This window comes from Danio rerio, chromosome 20, assembly GCF_049306965.1.
Source record: "Danio rerio strain Tuebingen ecotype United States chromosome 20, GRCz12tu, whole genome shotgun sequence".
NCBI classification, from domain to species: Eukaryota; Metazoa; Chordata; class Actinopteri; order Cypriniformes; family Danionidae; genus Danio; species Danio rerio.
In genome coordinates this window covers 27935140-27956648 of record NC_133195.1, presented here as the reverse complement: position 1 = coordinate 27956648, position 21509 = coordinate 27935140, and the positions used below count along the sequence as shown (strand labels likewise).

The following is a 21509-nucleotide window of genomic DNA, read 5'->3' as shown; positions in this document are numbered from 1 at the left end:
AAGAAAAAAGACAGGTGAAAGGAATTTTTTGAAAGGAAGAAAGAAAGAACTAGATACTATAGATGGATGGATAGATGGACGGATGGATAGATGGATGGATGGATGGATAAATACATGTAGCTATTAATCGAATAATTGAAAGGGGGTTATTAGTGGTTATCAGCTGATAGATATGGGCCAGTAGGACCTTCTGTGCCTACTGGTATGCTCAGAAGGCTATTATCACCTATCCACATGGTTAATTAGCTATACTAATAGAGAAGACTGCAGATCCAGATCTGTTTTTACATTACTGTGATGGTTTAGGGTTGGGGTATAAGGGAAGACGTTAATAAAATACAATTAATGGGAAATGTAATAAATAATATGAATAATTCTCGTTAACTTCTGGCTGCAGTCGTATGTGATCTATAGATGATTAACCATGTGGATGGATGATAACAGCCTCCTGAGCCTACCAATATCTATCCGATGATAACCACTGATAACGATAACACCCATTCAATCACGTAATAACATTTGAATTAGTTAGATAGATAGATAGATAGATAGATAGATAGATAGATAGATAGATAGATAGATAGATAGATAGATAGATAGATAGATAGATAGATAGATAGATAGATAGATGCATTGTTACATGATAAACACTCACACATACATTTTATACTACTAATACTTCTACTACTACTGCTACTACTAATAGCAATAACAAAACTTTATCAAAAATGTATTCTATTATTCCCCATCTAATTTGCCATCATTCCTAACAGCACTATCCAATCAGTCAGACACAAAATACACAAGCCATTTAACTTGGTTATACAAGAACAATTCCAATGTAGAGTCCTCCAAATAAGATAAAACGGAGTGATGCCTTCCAATATGTTTTTTTTTCTCTTTTTTTTTTTTTGGTACAGGCCTGTAGCCAGAAAGGAAAAGGACAGGTGAAAGGAAATGTTTGCCGTCAGTTGTGTGCGTCACTAGCGTTGGCACCTCAAATGTTCCACATTCCTTGCAGACCTGAGAGGAATCCTGACCATCCTGAGGCCATGTTGTCAGACCTTAAAACCCTCGTCTTAATTTTAACTCAAAGCACCCCATCCTGCATACGCAAGGACTTAAGGCCCGGAGCAAGAAGTGAACTGTATTATTATTTTTTTTTTACAGCACTCAAATATGCTCTTTCATGAGCAAACACACACAGTATCAGCACACACAAAGCTGCTACAACATGGACAAAGCACAATTGCTCCAAAGTAAGGTTTGCATTGTGTGAAAGTGTGATGAATTTGACAGATGGTGTTGTGGAAGAGCTGCTTAAGCTGACCTAGAACTGTTTTATAAGGCAGCAGAGGAATGTACGCTTCGAAACAAGAGTTGTAGCTTTTTGGTTTGAAGTTATTTCCTTTCCCTCCGGATAAAGATAAATACAGAAATGTATTTCCCGTGGGCTGGCACAGGGTCTAAAAATATGACTGAACACTGTGGTACATTTGGCCCAGCTTTCAGTGGGATTCAGACAGGAATCAAAGACAAATGAAACTGGGCTTGAGTACCGTTGAGTACAGTGTATATGTTTTATATTTTCAGCTTTTCAGTTATGTATTTTTGTCATTGATATTAGTTAGATTTGTTTTTATATTTATATTTACATAATTCAATGTCATGCTGTTTCATTTCATTAACTAGCAATTACATAATAGTTTAACAACACCAACAGCGACACCAGTTTTACTGTATTTGGTTACACTTTGTTTTAAGGTACAATCCAATTTAACAAACCATTAACTTAGAATACTAGCTTAATAAACTATTAATTAGCTGCTTATTGATAGTTTGTGAGGAAGTAGTTGGCTTTAAATAATGAGTAGTATTAGGCATGTAGAATAAGATTTTACTTTTTACTGTAATGCTTATTAGCAGGTAATAAGTAGGCCCACACAGAAAATCTGCAGATTTCCGCAGCCTATCATTGAGCCTATTTATTTAGCCTATTTATTTACTTGTGTACAGTTTTTTCAGTCTTAAAATTAATTTCAGTAATATTATTGACTAAAATGAAAATCTTAATTTGATTCATTTACAATACAGTTTGTAAAGTAATATTACCTGCCTTTTATGTACACTCTTAGAAATGAAGGTACAATACAAAAAACAATAAATATAAGTTACAAAGGTATTATTTTTTATTTCATATATTAAGTTAGTTATGATACTCCCAAAATCATTCTGCAAAAATCCACAGATTTTTTTTACAAAATTCTGTGCAGAAATAGCAAAAAATGTCCTCAGATTCGGCAGGCCCCGGTAACAAGTCATTAGTTAATAATATTAATTGTTACACTGTATTTCTATAAAACGAAACAAACAAGTAAATGGATCAAATGATTTGAACATATTTCAGCTAATAAGACCTGGCTAGGACCAGCTGAACCAGTCTCAACCAGTTAAATATCTTGGTATAGGATAGTATGTGTGTGTGTGTGTTTGCGTGTGCGTGTGCATGTGTGTGTGAATCAGTGCACGTTTGGCTTAAGGCCTATGGAGGGATATTTTGGTCAGTGTGGCCTCAGACTACAGTCCTCTGGCTTCATTCTGAATAGATACCTCAAATAAAGACTGAGAGACAAACAGCAAGGTTTTACCTCAGCAACAGCAGTTTGGAGCCTCTCTTTTCAGAGTCACGCAATATTTAGACAAACTAGCCACGTATTACAAGCTCTTGAGGATGCTCAATGGATATGAGATCTTTTTTAAGCAAGCAAGTCTTAGTCAGTTGTCATTCAGGGATGAATTCCAGTAATGCTTCGACTAGTTTGCAACATAGTTGAACTGTAAAGTGACGTATGGAATATCTTTATCTGGTTGCTCTGAGTTTGAGTTCTGTTGTGAATTACCGTCAGAGTAAAAAAGCACATGAATCAGGACAGAATGTACCAAAAGGAGCAGATGGTTTTTGTCTTTTACAAGCAAACTTTAGCAAAGGGCTTTGAATGGAACAAAAAACTACTGGAAATGATGAAGATGTTGCTAGCCAACTAATAAAAGGCAGACTTGTATGTCTGTCACAGCAGAATCATCTGATATTTAAATCAACTCGCTCATAAGAATGTGTCATGAAACTACAATTTCAAATGCAATAAATATCATAGTCCATAATTAATTTCTGTACCATGGTATTGGCGATGCATTGGCGCATTAGGTAGTGCTGACACCTCAGCAAGAAGGTCGCTGGTTTGAGTCTCGGGTGGCTCAGTTGGCGTTTCTGTGTGGAGTTTGCATGTTCTCCCTGCACTCGCTTGGGTTTCCTCCGGGTGCTCCGGTTTCCCCCACAGTCCAAAGACATGCGGTACAGGTGAATTGGGTAGACTAAATTGTCCGTAGTGTATGAGTGTGAATGAGTGTATGGATGTTTCCCAGAGATGGGTTGTGGCTGGAAAGGCATGTGCTGGATAATTTGGTGGTTTTATTTATTAACTTTAATTTTATCAATCCGGCTGTGGCGACCCCGGAGTAATAAAAGGACTAAGCTGAAAAAAATGAATGAATGAATGAATAAATGAATGTACCATGGTAAATTATATAGTAATTGGGTAAGCTAAAATCTGCTCTCTAGTAATTTTATTAATCTTTGCATACCAATAGTTCACACTTCATTTGGTCGCTATGCTCTTTTCAGTTTTCTGCTGCTGATGCTTGGAAACACCTACAGCAGACTATAAAGCTTAACACTTTCATTCCACTATCATCCTTTAAAAATTAAATCCAGTCAATAGTACTCTGATCACTGTGCATGTTTTTAGTTTCGCCTTGGTTTTATATATTATCTGCATTTGTCAAATGCCATTGTATTGTGTCCCTGCTGCTTTGTACTGTATCTGCTTTTTATTTTTTATGTTGCTTCTTGGCCAGGTCGTCATTGTAAATGAGAACTTATTCTCAATTGACCTACCTGGTTAAATAAAGGTTATTATTATTAAAAGAAAATGAGTGAATGAATGAATATATGAATGATAAATTATATATCATATATCATATATATATATATATATATATATATATATATATATATATATATATATATATATATATATATATATATATATATATAGATAGATAGATAGATAGATAGATAGATAGATAGATAGATAGATAGATAGATAGATAGATAGATCTGAATAAGTCAATGATTAGCAAAAACAATATTTATTTGTATATTTACTTTTGGTGCAGTGTTACATAATAAACACTCATGATTTTACACTACTACTACTACTATAATAATAATAGCAAAACTGTATTTAAAAAGTCATCTAATCTAGTAAGTATGCTTTTTCAGTTTTTATAGTCTTGAATAGGATAGCGATAAGAAACTAAAATCATTATATTATATTTTATATAACTAAAATTATAATTATCCATGGGTATATTGGTATAATTTACATGCCAGTATATCCAAATGATTTAATTTTAGTTTATTTGGCCTGCACTCCTTAAAGGCAGAAAACAGAAAAAGTGATTTGGTACATAGGTCAAACCTGGGGAAAATGTTTTTGCTTAAATAGCTGTGTGTAGATAGCACGTATAAAAATTGATGCCTTTGGCTTTCATTGAGAACATTTTTTTTTTCCTGAAGGTCCTAAATGTGTTTTTTGTTTGCCTAGAGTAAAATACATTTGTCTATAGAAATGAGGGTGAAATATAAAATATTCAAGATATGCTATTTGCATTAAAGTGATAGTTCACCCAAAAGTGAACATTTGCACACCATTTTCTTTTTCTGCTGAACCCAAAAGATGATGTTTTGAAGAAAGCGAAAAAAAGTAACCATTGAATTGGAAAGAAATAATATGAAAGTCATGTTTACATGTTTCAAACATAAAAATAACTTCTATTGTGTTCAACAGAAAAAAAAACTCAAACAGGTTTGGACCTAATCAATGGACAGAATTTAAATTTTTGGGTGAACTAACTTTTTCTACACTTTTTTTTAAGTAATATTTTTAAACTATTATTTAAAACACAATAAAAGACCATAAGGACACAAACGGGTTAATAGAATAACGTAATTTTAAATGATCGTTTTTCAATATTCTCCAAATCAACCAAAGTTTAAACAATCTTGTGACAGAAAGCGACCCCAAGTAATTTCCATCCTTGGCAAACACTGCCCTCTGCTGGCTGTTGAGAGGATTAACATCATCTAAAAAATTGAAGCTACACGGAAAGTCCTCAAATCTGATATAAGGTTGTCGGTATCCTCGTTGTTAACTTTAAGTACAGAAGTCCTCAATAGTACTAAAAAACGTAACATGAAAGTATGTTTTGAGGGCAAACATTTGTTTAAAATACATTTTTAAAGTCAATGAGGCCACCAGTTTGTACAGTGTAAAATAATATAAAAATATGTATGTAATAATAAAATATATATATAAAATTACATTAACCCAAACAGCCACAACTTTGTCAAAATGGAAAATTAAATCCACAGGAAGTGGCCTTGGCACTACAGGATGTGTCATCTTTCTCGTTACCCTGCCATATTCTCATCTGTCTGTGATGTTCCATGACAAGAATCGAAACCTCAGTTAAAGTTCGGCTCAGACTGCTAGACTCCAAAACCTGACTCTTTCAACTAAGCCTCTCTACTTTATATAACCCGATCCGGGCCACAATGCAAACAATAACTCCGCCACAAATACATGTTTAAAACGTCTGTCCTTTAATCCTTGTTTCTTTACATTAGCTGAGATTTTGGACACCATCTAAGCATCTGCGGTTCCTGTGATGTGGCCAAACTGATGAAGATCTGTTTTCCACACACCAAAAGTCTGGAAAGTCTCCGTCACAAAACTTCTTTTCACAGCTCCGACTGACAACAAGAAGAAAAACTGGAGTCCTTAACCAAAGGCTATTGTCCTTGTATTACATCAGTGACTTCCTCTCCTAAACTCTACAATGACCACAACCTCCCGTTAATGATTAAAACCCATGATGCTTGGCTGCTGTTTTCCATATGCGTATTATAATAGGACTAAACACAAGACATAAAAGACATGAGGTCAAACAAGCCCGGTCTTTTGAAGAACGAGTGAGATCATACTTCCCCTTCCTCTTAGGTTGACAAATGTGCTACAGTTTCTACACACTTCTTTAGTGGCATTAAGTAAACAAGAGACAAATCTTACCGCTCTTTTTGCAGATCCTTGAAGAACATCTCAGGGCCGGTAGAACAGAGTCAGGAATGAGAGATTGAGGGAAGGAAAGCGTCCAGTGGCATTCACAAGCACACATTGGCACATTTTTGTCGTGTTGGTGTGTGTGTGAGGGAGTCTGGAGGCCTTAACCAGAGATGTTCAATGTTGTACCAGTTACTCCCAGGCGGTAACAGTGGGCTTACAGTTCCCCGCTGTAACACTGGATAAATCTACCGCGAGCCTCCAGAACAATCACATCCCTTCAGCTTCATAGTGGACTGTAAGGCATATTCTGAGTCTCTTTCACATACTGAATTATTATTGTTTTTAGTTAGAGTGTGCTTTGGCTAAAACTCAGGGTTGGCAAATACATTTTTAAAACTCTTCTGTTGTAGTTTTGGTCAGCTTGTGTGAACTGTAGCCTCAGTTAGCTGTTTTTTATCATCAGTGTATTCTTCTGCTTTAGGTTTTGATGGGTTGAGATGCTCTGTTGCAGACTTTGGTAAGTTATTTGAGATGCTGTTGCATTTCTATCAGCTGTACCAGTCTGGCATTTCTCTGACCTCTGGCATCAACAAGGCATTGTTGCCCACAGAAGCACAGTACTACACTCACTGGATATTTTATGTTTGTGTGTATCTATCTCTGGCCATTTTCAGTTTCAAATAAGAGCTGTTAGGATTGTAATAATAGCAAAAATTGATGCTTTGAAAGTACCCCATAAGAAATAATTGTTCATCACTTCAGGTGTACATTATTTTCTAATAATTCAACTGACTGGGCTTGATTATTGGGCTTTTACTATGATTCTATTTCAAGACATTTGTCAGATTTTGTTTCTTAAACCTTTACAGTTACAGGTTCAGGAATCTAAAAGGCAGGAAATAAAGAACGAAGTTGGGCGATTTGGCTAAAATGCAAACTCTATAATTTTTTCCGTTGTGAACAATATCGATAAATTTCAATATAAGTTGTTAATGCTTCCAGCTTTAAAAGTTATCATCCCAACAAGGACAGATGCAACAAAAATTAGAGGGTTCAATAAATTACAATTTAAAATATTGTTCATTAGCAAAAACAGATGACGTGTTTGGCCTTAAAATAAAACAAATAGTAAGAAAGATTTAAAAAGACTAATCTAGCATTACGGGGTAAATTAAATATGCAAAGCATAAAAAATACAGTACAACTTTCAGCAAGTCCACACAAATTGTAAAACTTTAAGTTTTTTTTTTGGTTGATACATTTTAGGTGATTAAACAGGTTGGTTGTGTTGCCATACTTAGTTTTATTTCACAAACCATTGTCATACAGATCGTTTTAGTCTGCTCCTTGTCACACTTTTTAATAGCCGAAACACTTTTTATATAACAGAATTGGTGCTACATTGTCTATCAATAATTTCATCATTTTTGGATAATTACTCAAGGTTCGCTTACTTCATCACTGCTTCCACTCATTTCTTCCACCCATCATTTCTTTATTTTTGTCGTCTTGTTGAATTTGTTAGCAAAGTGCATTGGTCTTTTGATTCATGGTTGTTGCATATTGCTGCTGTGTGTTTGACTCTTAGATCAATATCGAGTGAAAATGTCCAGAGCTCTTCATCGTTATTGGAATAAATTATCGCAATTCTACAATTGAAGTCAGAATTATTAGCCCCCCTGAATTATTAGACCGCTTGTTTATTTTTTCCCTAATTTCTGTTTTACGGAGAGAAGATTTCTTCAACACATTTCTTAACACAATAGTATTAATAACTCATTTCTAATAATTGATTTATTTTATCTTTGCCATGATGACAGTGAATAATATTGTACTAGCTATTTTTAAAGACATTTCTACACAGTTTAAAGTGACATTTAGAGGCTTAACTAGGTTAATTAGGGTAATTAGGTAGGTTAGGGTAATTAGGCAAGTTATTCTATAACGATGGTTTGTTTTGTAGACTATCGAAAAAAATATAGCTCAAAGGGGCTAATAATTTTGTCCCTAAAATGGTGTTAAAAATATTTAAAACTGCTTTCATTCTAGCCGAAAATAAAACAAATAGGGCTTTCTCCAGAAGAAAAATTTTATCAGACATACTGTAAAAATTTCCTTGCACTGTCAAACATCATATGGAAAATATTTAAATAAGAAGAAAAAAATTCGAAGGGGGCTAATAATTTTGACTTTAACTGTAAATGATATTGTTTATTGGCTCAGATCCACAAAGAACCTTTAAGTCTGACCTATGGAACAAAAAGCACAATATAAGATGTTTTTTTTCATTAAAGCAGTGCTATATTTTTCTCCTGACTCATGTACTTTATCCCAAATGTTTCAAATGTTGTTAAAATCCAGAGAAACAAGCTATTTCAAGAAGTGACATGCACCATGTCCTGTCTCACAATGCTAATGACGTCATACACCATTTTTCTTCAATGGATTTCAGGCTTACTTTGCTATACTTACTTCATAGTAGGTTTTGAATACTTCAGCTTATCCATGAACATGATTTCTGTACAAGATTTTATAAAGATGACAACTCCCATGATTTCACACTTCATCATCAAACTATGCATTTGTTTGTTGAGAACATGCCCCTAAATTAGTGCCAAAAACTACATATTTTGACTTTGAAGGATTCTTCAAGACGATGTACTGTACGTAGGCCTGTGTAAAAAAAAAATAAATAAAAAACTCTCTAATTTTATTCATTATTATATATACATATATATTTGTACAGATGATTGTATAAGAAAATTCAAGTAGATCAGTAGTTTTTGAAGTACTCAGAAGTACCAGACCATTGGCATTAACATCAATGCAAGTTCTATCACCATTTTTTTTCCCTTTCTGATGATCAAACTGAGATTCAGCAGATCATTTTGACCACATCTACTTGTCTAAATGCTTTTAATTATATTCCTAAAGGCTTTGTGAAGCAACCAGGACATTTTTCATACAGCATGTTTAAAAATTTTGCATAAAACAAACAAAATAAAGTAAAAAAAAAAACAAACAAAACAGGCAAACTAAACTGAATAAAAGAACACAATAATACATGTTTACCTAAGACACATCTGTAGTATAAAATGGCCAAGAGTCTGTCCTTTCGTCAAAAAAACTCCACCCTTAAATAAAAAGTCTCAGAATATTTATAAGAAATAAACATTTATTGCTTAAAAAGACATAGGCAGCCTATAAAATGTAATGGTTTTGAGTACAGTGCCAGCATTCACTTATGAAACACATTTTATAAAGAGACGAACATACAGTTCACAGAGCTCTAGACGCCTTTGCTTGTATTTAGACTTTGTAACTTTTAATAAAAAAAGAGCAAAATAGTGCTTGTGGTTTTGTCCATACAATGAAAGTCAGTGGCATCCAAAACTACACTGGGTCCCAACTGCTGTACTTTCATTCAATGGACAAAATGCATACAGTAACAGAGTTTACGTTTTTGTGTGAACTATCCATTTAACTCAATACTGATGTGATAAAAATAATGGAGATGTGATAAAATAATGGGCAGTGAGGCATCTGTTAGAGAGCAACTAATCAATGTATATGCGTAGTGCACTCACTAGTATTGGCACCCTTGGTAAATATCAGTGAAGAAGGTTAATGGGGGAAAAGTATTGTTTTAACTTGTTTTAAGATTTCTTGCTTAAAATATGAACAAAGAACAACTAAAGATGCCTGATGCTTTTCGTTTATTTTGGAGGATGAAAGTATTTTTTCTTTCTTGAAACCTTTTTGTGATCTCTTCAAAATCAATTTATGGTGATACACTGTATGTGATTGTAGTTTTGAAGACTTTTTGACCCCAAGACACAACTAATTCTCTAATTTACGACGGCAAATCTCTAGCTGCAGTCTCTATTCTTAGAGATTTTTTGGACTATGATCCTGGGAGTGTGTTTGGACAAGATAAACACATGTCCTTTTCCAGGTTGATTCATAAGACTTTCAGTTGATTTAAAGATTGCCCAGATGGTAGAAAGGGTTGGTTGGGTAAAACTTTACTTAAAGAGGGTGTACATACTGTAAGACATCTTTATAATACATGATATGATACGTCATGAATATGAATGAGATTTTATGCTTGCTTATGCATGCTTGAGATGTTTTTTCTGACAACTTGACATAACTAAACACATCACAACCTGAATTTATCTTTGTCATGAAAACTTGATATCACCAAGGTAACATAATTTGTCATAAATATTTCATAAACATTATTGTCATGAAGCCATTATAAGTGCGTCATGAATATTTTTCTGATCACTTTTCAGCGGAACAATCTGAATTTGCCATTAAAATTAGTCAATAAAAGTGCTATTCGAATCAAATTTAATTTGCACCACTGTAGCTGAGTCCACAAAAAATAGTGATGACGTTGTTATACAATTCATCACAATTTTAATGGCATCACATAATGGCTGTAATGTTTTTGACAGATTTTTAAAGTTATGTTGTCCTGATAATGTCAATTTGTCATAAGGACATTTAAAACATCATCATTGTATTTAAAATGACATAACTATGTGTATGACACTTGTCATAAATATGCACAAAAGCTCATTAATATTCATGACATGTGCCATATCATGATTATAATGACCCCATTACGTGATCATATCACCCCATTTAGTATTATTCAATTTGATCTTCAGAGTCACTAAAGTTTACTAAAAATGTAAAATATAAATGGAAATAAACTATATATAATAAATATTTACAAAAAATATTTTGCTCATTAATTTATAGGGGTGCCAATAATTATTAGCAACTATATTTGTTCAATCTTTACTTAGTTTGTGATTTTGTTTTGTTTTTGCTAATAGTTAATCTACAAAGATGAAAATGTCAACCAATAAGATTTTAATAATGTTCTATGGCCTTCTTTGTCCTTATTTACCAAGGATGTCAATATTAACTCAGGACACTTCATAATGCCTGCATGAAAACAGTTGTGAACAGTGTTAATTATAGTGATAAACTTGAATTAGGTGGGTATGAGTGAATCACACTTTACTCTGCAGTGTCTACAAGATGTAAATCTTGAGGTTTTACTGTTACTGGGGAACACTAGGCCTGATGGGAATTTGTTGTTTGCATGTTTATGAGTATGGGATGAGCTGCCAGCAGACATTAGAGGTGTAAACAGGTCTGTAGTATGAGCAAGAGACACGCAGTGAGCAGAAGAGCGAGGGAATGTTCACATTGAATGGCTGAGTCTTTCCTACAGGCCACGACAGCAGTGGACGTCTGTTCTGACCTCACCTCTGGAGGAGACACAATCATCCCCTGAATCTAACAGACACACAGAGAACATCTTAAATCAAACTGTCAAAAAATCAAACACACACATTCTGATATGGATAAGTTACATTAATCTATGACTTCCTGATCTAAGAAGTTTGTGGTTAGTAAGTTTTATTTTTCTCTCTTCTGCTTACCAAGGCTGCATTTATTAATGTTGATGAGTTACATTTTAAGGCTTTGACCAATTGTGGTGACTAAACAAAGTGGGTTTTAGTAGATGTTCTATTCCATGTTGTTTTTTATAAGCAATAGTTTTCTTTACAGTTGAAACACTTATAAAAAGTTGAAAAACTATGCATTTCAGAAAGTCATTTTATATATTTCAGCACACCGTACCTTTCTGGTATTTATTCAAATTTATTTTGTGCTTCAACTTGTTGTAAAGAAAGAGGCAGAGATGACCAGATTTTGCATGCTTGCTCAGTGTTGCTCCTTTAACTGATGCAGCTATAAATGTCATTTTAGTAAAATTAACACTTACGTTTACTAAATGTCTGATAAAATGACCTAAATTGACACTATAGGGCCTTCTCACACTATGCCATCCGTACCGTGCCCAGAGAAGTGTGAGTGCGCTGAATCGGGCTCAAGCACGGTTCACTTGGCCGGCCCTGGCCCCGTTGGAAAAGGTGTGCCTGAGCGCGGTTCACTTGGGCTTTGGCACGGTACGTTTGTGTGTGAGTGCAAAACGCGCCAAAGCCCGAAACTGAAAGCGACACTTGACATTTAAGGGGCTGTTTCATATAGATTTATTAATCATTCTTTACTGTTCAGTAAACGCAAACTGCCGTAGTTTATTAAAGACGCAAACCCCTCACTGCACGACAGCTACGCGGCTTCAGCAGACCTCCTCATTCCTGCAGCACGAGGGCTTTATGAAAAGTGGCAGATCTGTTCGGCGAAATATCTGACTACGTGTCACGGCATCCCTAAGGACTGTTTGGCGAAATATTTGACGGCATATCAAACGACTGAAACGATATAACTAGAGAAATCTCCACTGTGCTGCTGAGTGAGAGAGTGCTTCTCACTGAACAGCGCAGCAGCGATGACGTAAGCGTGCCGAGGCCCATTTGTGGTGTGAGTGCGGGCCATCGGGGAGACGGGAGGGGGGACAAGTACCTAGTAGGCAACTGTACCTAGTGTGAGTACGGCCTTAGTTTCATGTTATAAGTAACAAAGCAAAAACCTTGTTGTAGTTATTAATTGATTTATTCGGCTTTTTAGCACACATTTGGCCTATAAACTTAACCTCCACTATACTAATGATCTTCTTGTTATCAGACAATTTTAATGACACAGTAAATCCCCACTGACTGCAAACTGTATGTTCAACATGCATTTAGTATCTAATAGAATTATTATTTTTGTACTATGCTTCATCCACGTCAGTAGGTGTCAGCACTCAGTCTAAAATGTCTCAAAGCCCACATATACAATAATATTCAAAACAAGTGGTAACACTTTAGTTTAAACAACAATTCACACCATTACCTACAGGTTATTTCCCGCATATTATTAAGAAATTAATTGTTAATTAGCACTTAAATGTATGATCTTACTTTACATTCCTAATCCTACTCAACACATAAACCAGAATATTACTTCAAAGCCTTTTGAAGGCAAGTCTGAAATTAATTAGCCTAAAAAGCTGAATGGCTAATGCTAATGCTGTCTCTATAGCAGTGTGCAGAAAAAAGCTGTCATCTGATTACCTAATGCCGAGTTCAGACTGCATGATTTTCAAAGTAATCGTGTCACAGATGTTTTCACACAGCATGACTATCTGGGGTCCGTTCTTGTACCTTGCTTAAATGATCTAAGATTATTTGGCAGATCCCGGATCTTTTAATCTTGATAACTGATTTCTCACTAATTTGGTTCTTCAAACGAGTTCGCGGATCAGATTAGAATGTCTGGATAAACTGATCTGAGATCGCTGCGTGTGTTGTGAAGGACAGATCTATCGATCCTCGAAATCATGATCAGCAATGCAACGATTGGATGACGGCACAGCAGCGTAATGACATCATCTGATTAATATTCAATTATCCATGTGAGCAAAATTACGTCAAATTAGCAGTAAACGGCTTGTTAAATATGACACGCAATAACCTTCCACATTTGTTGTGAGCTGCAGGCTTTCCACTTTCATGTGTCAAGTGTATTCATCATGTATTTCAATGCAAATCAATGTATTTAGTTCCACATTTAGAAAAGATTTTCTTTATTATAGCCATTTTGTAATCGGTGTAAAGAATAACTGGTTGTTTACAAAAGTGTTTTCATATTGGTAAAGGCGTCTGCAACTTTTGTGAAGCATCAAATCACCGGCATATTAACTATCAAAACATGTTTATGACTGCTGAAATGTATTATTGCTTTAAAAAAAAGTCACATATTCTGCATTTCTATTATACACAATTTGTACTAAAGCGATCTAAAAAGTTCATATCAATAAGCTTTCTCTTTGCACCACCAGGTGGCAATCTTTGTAGCCTACTTTTATTTCGAGGGTGCAGATTGCACACGTTTTATTAAAATGTATAACTTAATTTATTTTATTAATGACTATAACTTTATATATATATAGTTAAAAATATGTACAATTTTCCCAAGTGTATAACTACTACTGTAAGAAAATATCAGAATTGGGAACATACTTTCTGTATTATCTTTGCTTGAACTGAGCCAATCTAATCCTGTTTATATGAATTGAACCTGCTCCCGATCAGGTTTGACCTAGCAGAACTGTTGCTATGACAACAACTCTCGGATCAGCTTTGAAGAACGAAACGATCCTGGATCATGTCAAATCGTCAATATCCAAATCCAGCTAACTGAGTAATCCACGTACGAAGAACGGACCCCTGGGCTAGCGTTTCGTCGCTGCTTTGTTTACACTGCAAGATTGATCTGTGACAAGGACTTTCACATTGCATGACTTTACTATAGGAAGAATCGCAGACAAGTTCGTCCAAACTACGTCTCACAGCCAAAAACACGTAGTATGTCTTTTGTTATTAACTACACAATGAGAAAGAAGCCTTTAATGGGGTAGAAAATGTCAATATTTGCTTACCTAGGTTTAAAGGGAATTAGCTATTTCTCCTTAACGTTGATAATAAACTAATTTCTTTATGTATGAAACGTCAAACAGACACGGTTGCTCCTGAGTCCTGTCAAACCTGCACTAGTTTTTCCTCCATTTCGTGGGTCCAAATAAACCGAAAAAGATCACTTTTAACTTCTCCCCCAGCCTCCCGCTAGCCTGCAGCAGGTATACACACACGCACACACAAGTGAATGCCGCTCTCTCATTGGCTGTAGGCGATCGCCAATGTTATTTTCAGTCAAAATTCAATTCACACGGTATGATTTGAATCGCCGACAGCTCCAGATATTTAGCATGCCAAATATCTTGCAGGCATCGGCGACTCATCGGCGATTCTCTCAGATCGCGTCTTTGATAGTTCATACTGTGTGATTGTCACTCACATGCACAAGCAGCGATTTGCCTGTGATCTCAGGCATTTGTCGGCAATTTCTCAAAACCTGTCGGCGAGCCAAAATCGGGGCTAAAATCACGCAGTCTGAACTAGGCATAAGACATGCTTCACATGACCAGGTTAGCATTACAGGTTTTCCATTATTAAGCAATACAGACATTTACATCTCCCCCATAATAAGAAAATCTCTTACTACCTTACTGACTATGAATAAGCAGCTAATTAGTAGTTTATTGAGCTAAAAGTCTTAGTAAATGGTTTGTTAATAGCGTGAATTGTACATTAAAATAAAGCGTGAACAAAAAATTTAAGAAAACGTTTGAGCTTGAGGAATAAATCAAAACCACTCACCGACCACTCATCCTGTCCAGTCTTAGAGCAGCGGACATTCATCGGGAGTTTCCGTACAATGTCATTGAATGATTTTCCTTTCTTCATCGTCCATTTGTATTTGTCCATGGCCTCAGTGAAGGACAGGTTACTGTATTTCTTTGGGCTCTTAATCACAAATGGCCAAGTTCTTCAAAGAGCAAAGGAGATGGTTTAGTACGTGTGTATATATCATAACATTGCATAAAAAGTAATAATAATAAAGATGCATCAATGTATTGGCCAATAATCAAGATCAGGTCAAAACCAACCCAGGCTCATTCTGAAAACGTACCTCTATATGCATTTTTGGAGAGCGCCAAATACATCCTATGAGCTAAGTTTTTTTTTTTTTTTTGGTTAGTTTTTGTTTTTGCTAACCCACCAGAGGCTGCTAAGTACGCTTTTTCAGATCATAAATTATTCTCGCGAGTGACATTTGTGCCTGCTGTCCTCGTTTAAATCCACCAGAGGCCGCTGTTGGCTGACTGACTGACCAATCCACTAACCCACCCTCCTCCATTCCTAAACCCAACCAATAGTGTTTTCAAAAGCACAGATTGATTCGCCCACCCACTTCCACAAACTCAACCGGCAGTTTTAAAAAGAATCCAGAAAAAGAAAAGCCCTCTGATTTTTACTACATTTCCAGACTTTACTACATTCTCACCCTGTTATTGTTTATTGTATTTTTTGGATTCTGTTTTTGTCTTATCTGCTTTCTGGAACCATTCTTCACCTTCACCTCTATTCAAATGTATATAGAGCTACATTTGAAAACATCTGATGGTCAGAAGTGACTGTTATTGGCTGAGATATTTACTATTGGTGCATCTCAATCTACATTTGCCAGATTTAATTCAGTCATTTGTTCACCAGTAGTGTCTTTCCACACGATATCACAAGGAATCATACTTTATGTATTTTCAGAAAATTAGCTAAGTTGTACAAAACCATGTGATTTTTTTTATTTTTATTTTTTAATCAGTCATGCTCCCTAATCCAATCACTAAACCCAAACGTCATTTAATGGTAATCAAATTGTACTAAAATGTACTATATGAATGAAATCATACTAATTCATACTGTACAAATAAGCCATTAAAATATAAAGTTACAAATTGCAGTGAGATTGTGTTGGTCTTTATGATACAGTTTTCCATACAGTAACGAGAAACACCATTAAGGCTTTATAAAGGACAGAAAAGCACCTTTAAAGCATTGCAAAATATCACAACATTCCACATCGGCATCAAAAAAAAAAAATTACTGGGTGTATGAAGTCACTTCCTCTTAAATTAATACAGATGTACAAGTAGCATATGTAAAAAGTTTAAGAAAGTTATATTCTCTTATAAATTAAATGTGTCTTTGTCTGTCATTTTCTGTCACTAATTTTTTAAATCTATGCATATAAAAGAAATCAATTTCCTTTTAATTATGCATATTATAACTCATATCAGTACATTTTAAAACTGAATAAATTAATTTCAGGGTTTTTGTTTCTGAATTCTTTGCTATTTACTAGACAAGAGCTCCCCTTGTGAATGAAATTTGAAAATATGTTTATATGTGATATGATTACAACACGGTTGTAATACTTATACCCCATATGACATGCAGTATTTATTTGATAAATATTCTCTCCCTGATTTGCTCTCCCTGATACTCCTGCAAGATAGATGTGTGTGCGATCGAAAGACAGAGGGCGCTTGGGGCAGAGCTTTGAAATTAAATCTGTTTAGAGTTGCCAGGTCTATCCCTTTTCAATCCCTCCTAATTCCAGCATCTGAGCACAATACTGCTCCAAGCCCCAGGGGGTCGAATAAACACACTACACCAGCAGGGTCCTTCAGATGTTCCTCATTGTAGACACACACATACATACACACGCACCCACGTCCATCCAAAACACACATTCACTCGCTCACACGCAAAATCACAAACAAACATGTGCGAACATAACAAACCACACAGCTCTCGTTCTCTATACAAACCAGTGAAAGGAATCTATACAAATCATCAGCGCCCACATAATCTAAAGTCGACTACTAGCAGATGCTCTTGAGCTGTACAACTCTTTTTAAAAAGTCTACTGATTTCTAATAGTGCTGTGATCATATCTTAAAAAGCTACTTTTACTTTAAACTAAGCAATAAGTATTGTTGGAGAAAGGAATATATATATTTTTATAGTTTTTTTATTTGTTATTTTTTAATAAACAATTGTATTTACCCATTGCTTATGGGTGATATATTAAGCAAACTTCTTCTCGAGTGTAATATGACTTGCATCAATGGATCAATGGACTCTTCAGAGTTTGGACGCTCAGCAGTGAATATTAAACAACACTGTACTAAACTAAACTTAAACTCTGAAAACTAGACTGATACTGTTTCAATTTACTATAATCTTCCATGTTAGGCTGCTTTGACACAATCTACAAAAAGCGTAAAAGTGCAATAGAAAAAAAGATGAATTGAATTGCATAATAATGAAGCATTTTTGCAGAAGTAGACTAAAATAACTTTTCGCTCTGCAGCTAAATTTTCTGTTAGCAGAGATGAGTTGAAACTAAACACAGAATATGTGCAGTTGAGAAAGTCTCATGCTTTTAATGTTGTGCAGAGTATATGTAGAAAAAGAGGATGTATGTATGGGTGTGGCCAAGGAGGACAGAAGGATTGACACGTGATGAAATTTTACTATACTCCACCTTTTAAAAGTGTTGGAAGTAATACGTTACAAAAGTAATGTATGACAGTAACGTATTACCTTTTCCTGTGACGCAGTAGTGTAAGAGATTACTAACACATTTTCAGTAATATTTTCCTCAGTACATGTTCAGTAACACTTGCATTACAACAAACTTTTTGCCCACAAGACATTAACAAAAAAACGAAAGAAAAAAACAAACAAACAAAAAAAACGCAGTTCTATTTCCTGGCTATTGGCTCAGCCCGGTTTGCAGTAATGTTAAGTCCTAACACGCAATGGAAAAGCGTCAAATAGATGAAAATGGCAGAAAACAGTATGTCCGCTTGATGAACGTACGTACAAATGACGTTATTTCACTGACAAATGTTGTAAGCGCTGTATTACAAGTCAATAGCATGTGTAATACGAGCAAGCGAATGTCACGCTCTGGTTTCCTCTGTTCTTGGACAAAACTCCTCGCGTGCACTTAAAACACTGACTGCTCTCGCTCCATCAGATGATGCAGATTCACAATTTGTGCCTTGTGTTTCCTTCTATTTTCGTGCTTTTGCTCTCCAGAGATCCTCCTGTTAAATTGTTATCCTAAGAATGCTGATATGGCTTACATATTGCTACACTATTTGCCTACAGGTTAAGGTAAATTCTATAATACATATAGTGTTTCTGAGTGTTGGGTATACTACCTATATTTTAGGCTAGTATTGTTTACAACTTGTTAATGAATGCTTCAGCATACCGTAGTATTAAAAATAATAAACATAACATGAAATACAAAGTGTAGTTTTACTAAAGTAAAGTGTGGTGAATTATAGAATAATAATGTAAGAAAAAAAACTAAAGCACTGGGTAATTTGTTTATATTACACTTGTGTTACCATAGCAACTATAGTATTACCACAACTAATTAATTGAAGTACTTTACTGTAGTAGGCTACTGTTCAAAACACTGTACATGCCAATATGTGTGTTCAGGGGTCCTGTGGAACAGCTTTTCCTCAAAATAAAGTGGATGGCAGGGAAAATGTCCTCCAAAATCTCATCAACAATGTGGAAGACAACAGAGACTAGTTCACTTTATTTTAGTTGCCATGATAAAATGGGATTGGTAGTAAGATTTATTTAAAGAGTGAATAGCACAGTAGGCTATAATACCTTATGAAGTGTTTCCCTATTTTCTATTAGTTACATTTCTGCTTGCGTTAGTTATATTTTTGTTTAAATGTTTTTTATTTGATTAGCATGGTGCATCTTTTGGATGTTTAATAAATGTTTTTAAAATAAAATGTATTCTTTACAGTCAAAGTCTATTCTCTGTGTATTTAAGTGTTTAAAACTGGAAATTTCTCATCATATAACATAAAGCCAACAATGTTATGGTTTATTAGATTAAAAATGTAATATGTAAGTCTATTTTAGTATTTTGGTTATTGTTAATAAATAGTGCACCAATATAAATCATATCAAAAAGCATGAAAAGAAGAAGGAACACAAGACACAAATTGTGAGTTTGCATATAATCTTACTGAGCGAGCAGTTACTGAGAGTGCGCAAGAAAATTTGTGCAAGAGCAGTGCACATTTAAGAGAGCGTGAGAAAATTTGCACGCGAGCAGCGTATATTTGAGAACTCACAAGCAGTTTTGTCCTCAAACAGAGGAAATCGGTGCACGGGGATTATATTGAGAAAGCTATGTTCATCATGCTCACTTTGTGCATGACAGTTTTGTATTGTAAGCCACTTGAATTTAAAGTGAATAAAATAATGGCAACAATAATAAAAGAAAAGAAAAAAACAGCATCTTTTCATGGCATTGGAGTCTATATATAGACCTGTTGAGTCCAATATGAATATAGCCAAGCTATTCAGAGATATTGCCAGATTACCTCTACCATACTTTTAACAGACTTAGATCATTTGTGATTCTGACTGCCATCCTTTCTTGCATTGTCTTGAGCCTTCACATTGCCAATTATATAGTATATTATTAGTAGCCTGGATAGGTCACAGTGATTCTGCTACATCAAATCACTTTCTACTGGTTGTAAAATGCTCTACAGAATTAAAACTTACCATTCTAAAATGACCAAATGTACTGCAGTTATTTTGGTGAAATTAACTAAAACAATATAAGAGTCATGCAAAATATTACAATTCTGAGACAGTAATATTGTAAGGTAAGGGATTACTTTTAAATAACAGTAACAAGTAATCTGTAATGAATTACAGTTTGGAAGTAACTTGCACAACACTGCCTGTTAATATCAGCGGCATATAATAGCTTGAATCAGGAAATTAAAGTTGTTGCGCACCTCCTGAATGTAATTCTTGCTTTGGGGGATATCAGAATTCTGTGAAGAGAATTATTTATTTGTATCCAATAAATTACTAAGATTTTTTACATTGAAGAAAACCTTCTCCTGACCTCTGCATCGATCACGCATGGAATTGAACAGATATTCCAACAGTATTCTTATCATTTCTAGTTGACTGTTAGAGAGCAAGGTTATTATAGTTTTGCATTTTTAAATGAGTTTTTATTATGATAATATTTTAAAAATGATCGTAAATTGACGGCGCAGTGGCTCAGTAGTTAGCAATGCCGCATCACAGCAAGAAGGTCACTGGTTCGAGCCCCAGCTGGCTCAGTTGGCATTTCTGTGTGGAGTTTGCATGTTCCCCTGTTCACATGGGTTTCCCCAATAGTCCAAAAAAATGTGCTATAAGTGAATTGAATAAGCTAAATTGGCCATAGTGTATGTGTGTGAATGCAAGAGTGTGGATGTTTCCTAGAGCTGGGTTGCGGTTGGAAGGGCATCCGCTGCGTAAACCATATGTCGGATAAGTTGACAGTTTATTAATAAAGGCACAAATAAATAATAACCATATAATAAAGGAACTAAGCTGACGGAAAGAGAATGAATGAATGATTCTAAAATTACAGTTTGTTTTATTAATGGTTTTGTCAGTTTTAGTCTACTTTTGATTTTGTGAACACATTTCTATTTCATTTTTATGAATTTAGTTTCAGTTTTAGTAGTTAAAGAGTTAACAGAACACATCAAGTGTCCACCAAAGCATAGTGTAGTGTTTGCACAGCATAAAATAAAATAAATGTTAGAAAAAACACTGAACCCAAAACTGTACAAACACAAAAAATACAAGTAAAATTTACTGTATGAAGAATTACGACAAACTTCTTCATGTCAAAGATAATTAATGTAGTTAAACATGTCTAGTTTACATTTTTTGGCAAAGGAGAAAAAGTTAGAACACATGTTTTTGTTTAAAAAGAAGTTTTAATCTTGTGCTTTACTGATGTGTTTGGCTGCGAAAGAGTCCTGTAGGTTAATTTTGGGATTTATTTTATAACCAAAAGAGAACCTTCTCAGAACATTTC

General features: G+C 34.8%; 1 protein-coding gene and 2 long non-coding RNA genes across 4 annotated transcripts in view; 1 reads left to right on the top strand and 2 right to left on the bottom strand.

The window, feature by feature from the left end:
* LOC141379238 (uncharacterized) overlaps positions 1-6462 on the bottom strand; it is a 36161-nt gene extending 29699 nt beyond the window's left edge. The window contains exon 1 of the long non-coding RNA XR_012395706.1: positions 6192-6462. This is a non-coding gene — a long non-coding RNA (uncharacterized lncRNA). The remainder of the gene's footprint in view (positions 1-6191) is intronic.
* The window catches only part of LOC141379240 (uncharacterized), a 100274-nt gene that overhangs the window by 63180 nt on the left and 15585 nt on the right, over positions 1-21509 (top strand). The gene's annotated exons all lie outside the window — the stretch shown is intronic.
* moxd1 (monooxygenase, DBH-like 1) overlaps positions 9343-21509 on the bottom strand; it is a 46745-nt gene continuing 34578 nt past the window's right edge. Inside the window, exons 11-12 of one of the 2 annotated variants that reach the window (XM_005160591.5) lie at positions 15377-15545; positions 9343-11504 (exon numbers count right to left, since the gene is read on the bottom strand). In XM_005160591.5, coding sequence (XP_005160648.1) covers positions 11343-11504; positions 15377-15545 — 331 coding nt within the window. In that variant the 3' untranslated portion in view covers positions 9343-11342. The remainder of the gene's footprint in view (positions 11505-15376; positions 15546-21509) is intronic. The other variant, NM_001045206.2, reaches the window with a different exon arrangement.